General features: G+C 49.8%; 1 protein-coding gene across 1 annotated transcript in view; it reads right to left on the bottom strand.

The window, feature by feature from the left end:
- Positions 1 to 5,000, bottom strand: part of LOC143114966 (cadherin-4-like) — a 246,816-nt gene that overhangs the window by 27,562 nt on the left and 214,254 nt on the right. Inside the window, exon 9 of the mRNA XM_076276809.1 lies at positions 3,145 to 3,398. Coding sequence (XP_076132924.1) covers positions 3,145 to 3,398 — 254 coding nt within the window. The remainder of the gene's footprint in view (positions 1 to 3,144; positions 3,399 to 5,000) is intronic.

The following is a 5,000-nucleotide window of genomic DNA, read 5'->3' as shown; positions in this document are numbered from 1 at the left end:
ACACATCACTTTCCATGAATCCATCTGGTGTCTGCCATGTTACATCCCAGCCCACTGTACCCCCCCCCTCCGCCGCCCCCACCACGTCTCTTTTTCTTCAACTCTCTCTGCCTCCCTCCATCCTCCCTCTCTCCCTCCCATTCCCTTTCTCTCTTCTACCCAACATCCTCACCTCGTGCAGTCACTTCTGAGCCCTGGGCTCATATCCACCCTGTGTGTCTCAGCCCCACTCTGCTGTTGTGTGCTGTGCCCATTGATCTGGATCAGGAGAAGCAGGGTGGGGACCTGGGACTGACTCGGAAACAGTCAACCTCCCCACACACACACACACACACACACACACACACACACACACACACACACACACACCCTTCCTTGGCCCAGCGCAGTTCAGGCAACGAGGACTGGGGCCCAGAACTCAGCCAGCGTGCCCAATTTACAGAGAAACACCAAACAAGGGAGAGGGCTCGGAACAATGTGCCGCATCGATCTGCAATCTCCTGACCTCCATGGCGGAGCTGGCTTCTTAATGGATGCTGGCCACACACACACACACACACACACACACACACACACACACACACACACACACACACACACACACACACACACACATAACACACACTCTCCAACTTTTGCCAACAGTGTAGTTCTATCCAAGTTTTGATTTGCAGGGTCCCTGTTTACTCACTCAAACAAGCGGAAAGATAATTGACGGCCGTGAACGCGATCGTTCACAGCTCTGTTGACGGACGGAAACGATTCTACAAACACACACACACACACTCATTATCCACAAATGGGCTTCTTCCTCTGAGGCAAATGTGACTAATTATTCTGCAAAGAAAGGAATAATTACGGATGAGTAGGGAGTGGGCGGCCACTGTCTGATGGCGTGTCACGTTTGAGGTCCGCCGATAAGCACAGATGAATCGGGGAGATTAAATGGAACCTAACAGACGAAATGTCCATCTTTCCCCGAATTCCAGGAAAGCGTGATTAGCTCACGTTCTGACATAGCAAAAACAAGAGTTGTGTAAACAGATTTGCTAATCTTTAAATGCCAGCAGGCAGAAACATGAAATATTGTGATTAGCTTTCTCCATATCTACTAGTGAGCTTCTGATGCTTCTCATGCCGAGAGAGAGAGAGAGAGAGAGAGAGAGAGAGAGAGAGAGAGAGAGAGAGAGAGAGAGAAGGGGTGGAGAAGAGGATGAAGCGAATGAGATGTTGCTGATTAGAGAGCAGAGAGAGACGAGAGAGTTGTGGAGAGAAAAAAGAGAAATGTTAAGCTCTTATAGATAAGAGAGAGAGAGAGAGACTGGAAGGAGAGATAGAGAGGACTGCAAAAGACAGAGGGAGAGAGAGAGAGAGAAGCCAGAGGAGAGGGAGAAAAGAGATGGAGAAAGATGAGGAAGTGAGAGACAGCCAGCTGGTGTATCTGCCATTTTTCTGAATTTTCCTGAATTATAACGTAGAGCCAATTTAGTGTCATTAGCGGTTAAATTAGCTGGTAAATGAGCTCAGATTCAACATCCCTGTACTCGCAAGATGCAGTAGTGTTAAACCTGTCTGCTGACCACTGCACAAACACTCTGAATACCCCCCCCCCCCCACACACACACACACACACAAACGCACACACACACACATGGGCAAACACACACAGGGGCACACATACACACACACATACACTGCCATCCAAAAGAATAATTTAATTACAAGGTGAAATGAGCAGCTAATTAATTGAGCTGTTGACAGAATGTGTGCCAGCCTTTGGCATGGAGTCCGTGGTGCGGGGCTCACCAGAGGGGAGGCTGCCCAGGTTGGGTGACTCCTCGCGGGTGCCACCATGAGGCACGCGCTGCAGCGTTTCCCCCCTCTTTTTCTGTTTCTCCTATTGTTTTTTTTCTGTTTCTTTTGGAAGGTGTCAGACGTGCGGTTTCATCAGTGTTGTGGCTCTGTGAGAGGGGCTGAGCTACAACAGAGAGCTGCATGAGGGACCCCTCAGGCCTGGCTGGCAGCACCAACAAGCACACACACACACACACACACACACACACACACACACACACACACACACACACACACAGACACAGACACAGACACACACACACACACACACACACACACACACACACACACACACACACACACACACACACACACACACACACACAGGCGATAGCATAGTGTGTTACATAAACAGAAGCCATTGCCTGGTTATTGAACCAGAGCAGGCATCTTTTCATCTAGCTCTGTGTTTACACGGTGTTCTTCCCACTGCCTGACAGCGGACCGCAGGCCCCAGGGGACAGCCTGAGCTGGGAGGGGGGTATCAGCGGAGGCTTTGGAATGTGTCGGACACCTTCAGGCCTAAGAAGAGGGGGCTGCTGGGAAAGTAACCGCACAGCGAGAAAAGGAAAGGGTGGCTAGGAGAAGGTGGCTAGAAGATGCACCTGCTTGAGGCTGAGGCTGCTCTCTCTCTCTCTCTCTCTCTCTCTCTCTCTCTCTCTCTCTCTCCGGGGTGGTGGTTTCAGTAAACGCTGGGCAGGTAGAGCCAGGTGTGTGAGCTTGCGCAACCAGACAAAGCAAACCCCCCGGGGAGACGTGAGGAGTGTTACGGGGGAGAAACGCTATGTGTGCAGTCTATGCATTTAAGCACCTGGAGATGCTAACTGAATGCTAAATGCTGATGCCTGCAAATGGCGCTCCTGACTGAAGAATCATGTTTTGTTCTGCTGACTAGCAGACTAGTGTGAAATACTGTACAATGCCTTAATCTCCAACAGTCAAGACCTTTGGAAAAACACCAGGCTCTATCAGCAACAATTGTTTATCTGACTGACTGTGTATGTAATGTGACTATGTAGCTAACTGCTCCAACTCCCATTAAGTCAAGAGAGCTTAGAGATGGGCAGCCCAGCCTTGTGCACCCCACTAGTCTGGTAGTGACCAGCAGTGCAGAGACTATGTGAGTCCAGTATAGGGTACTACCCATGCCTTATGCCCTTACACTCTTCTTGACACACACATTCCATTTGTTTGTGTTGTCAGGGAAACCCCTAGATATCACTTTGCCCTCTTTGCCACCCCCCCAGGACAAAGAGAGGTGTGTGTGCAGTACGTGTCAGTTGCCGGTACCTGATGGACTGTTGCATGAAGATGTCGGGGTCCTTGGCCATGAAGGAGCAGACGGAGTGACCGGCGGGGACGCCCTCCTGCAGCCGGATGTACTTGGGGTTGTTGATGAACATGGGCGGCTCGTTGACGTCCTGCACGGAGATGGTGATGCCCGCCGTGTGCTGCTGCGACGACTGGATGTTGCTGGCCAGCGGCACCTGGTTATAGACAGCCACGTTCAGCATGAAGGCGCGGTTCTGCTCGTAGTCTACCGGCTGCAGGGAGAGAGACAGAGAGAGAGAGAGAGAGAGAGAGAGAGAGAGAGAGAGAGAGAGAGAGAAAGAGAGAGATAGAGAGCATCCAGATAGTTTATTCAGTTAAGCTGATGATATTTGGAAAACAATAAATCAAGTGAATGATCAAACAAGCATTATGAACGGACACACTGAGATGAAGAAACACAATGTGACAAGCGCTTGCTTTATATAATACCATGCCACAACCTCAGACACAAAACAATCGAACAGGGGGCAGCTCCGAGGTCATCCTCTGCCCTTCTTTTAATTGATGCTGTTTCCATTTCTCTCCTGTCCTGTCCTCCGGAGCCGAGCAGCTCTCTTTGACCCGAACAGGACAGGCTGGGGCCTGCTCCCGCGTCCCTGACAATAATAACGCAGCCGTGTGTGTGACGCACAGAGGAATAGGAGATGACACCGGGGTGTCTCAGCACGCCTACCTGTAATTGGTGCTTTGATGATGACTGAGAGCGACAACATTGGAAATATGCATGCACCACTGTCATGGCCTATTGTGTGTCCATGTGTGTGTCTGGTGTCCGTGCATGTGTGTGTGTCCGTGTGTGTGTGTGTCCATGTGTGTGTGTGTGTGCGTGCGTGTGTGTGTGTGTGTGTGTGTGTGTGTGTGTGTGTGTGTGTGTGTGTATGTGTGTGTGTGTGTGTGTGTGTATGTGTGTGTGTGTGTGTCTGTGTATGTGTGTGATCTGTGTGAGATCACGGGATGGCATGGCACTGCGGAGGCACTCCAGGCATTGTGTGCCACTCGAGTGTAAAGCGGAGATGACAGCTAAGGACGGCGGCCCTTCCTTAATGAAGACGCTGTGGCGACAGGTTCAAACGGAAACAAACACGTAGCGTTAGTGTGACAGCGAGGCAAGGGGCAATTATCTGGGGAGTGATTAAAACGCTCCGAGTGAGTTGGCGAGGCTACTGAAAGCATGTGTGTGTGTGTGCATACTGATGTGTGAGCAGCACACATTTGTAATTCAATTACAGTTTTAATGGAACAATTTCAAATCAAAATTGGAAGCACTACACTCCACACTTTACACTGCATTCCCATTGTGGCAGCATGTCCATGTATTACCATAGCGGTAGAAAAATATGCCATTTGCTTTCAGTGAAACAGGGGAAGAAGAACTACAGATAGATAGTAGACAGGGTAGTATTAAGAGCAGAACTGTACGGCACATTCGCTGCTTCTTCGCCGGTTCTGCCATTATACACACGTTTGCAACAATCGCTAGCATTTCGTTAGCCTGCCTCTGTGCTGTGGATGCAGGATGTAAACTGATCCTGCTTCGGTCGGCGGGTACGATACACTGAACTTGCAAGCAGGATATTCTTCCTACAGGCAGTAGGGGCGGGCGAGAGAGTCTTCATTCGCCCTGTAATGAGTCATTTAACCATATACCGACTTACGAAGATAAGTAATTAACAAAAAAACGTTGCCTGGTGTCCCTTTAAACCCTCAGAAAATGCCTTGAAAAATAATGTGTTTTTTCCCCCCACACAAGCACAACCTTGGGCCATGATGTGGTCTGAGTGTTTGTGTGGTGTGAGAGTGCAGCTCTTTCATTG

The sequence above is a fragment of the Alosa pseudoharengus genome, unplaced genomic scaffold (assembly GCF_046254945.1).
Source record: "Alosa pseudoharengus isolate Yale_2024_CS ecotype anadromous, Long Island Sound unplaced genomic scaffold, YU_APseudo_1.1 YU_APseudo_1.1_scf_9, whole genome shotgun sequence".
NCBI classification, from domain to species: Eukaryota; Metazoa; Chordata; class Actinopteri; order Clupeiformes; family Clupeidae; genus Alosa; species Alosa pseudoharengus.
The sequence above is the reverse complement of the archived record's forward strand: the minus strand, read 5'-3'. Positions and strand labels throughout refer to the sequence as shown.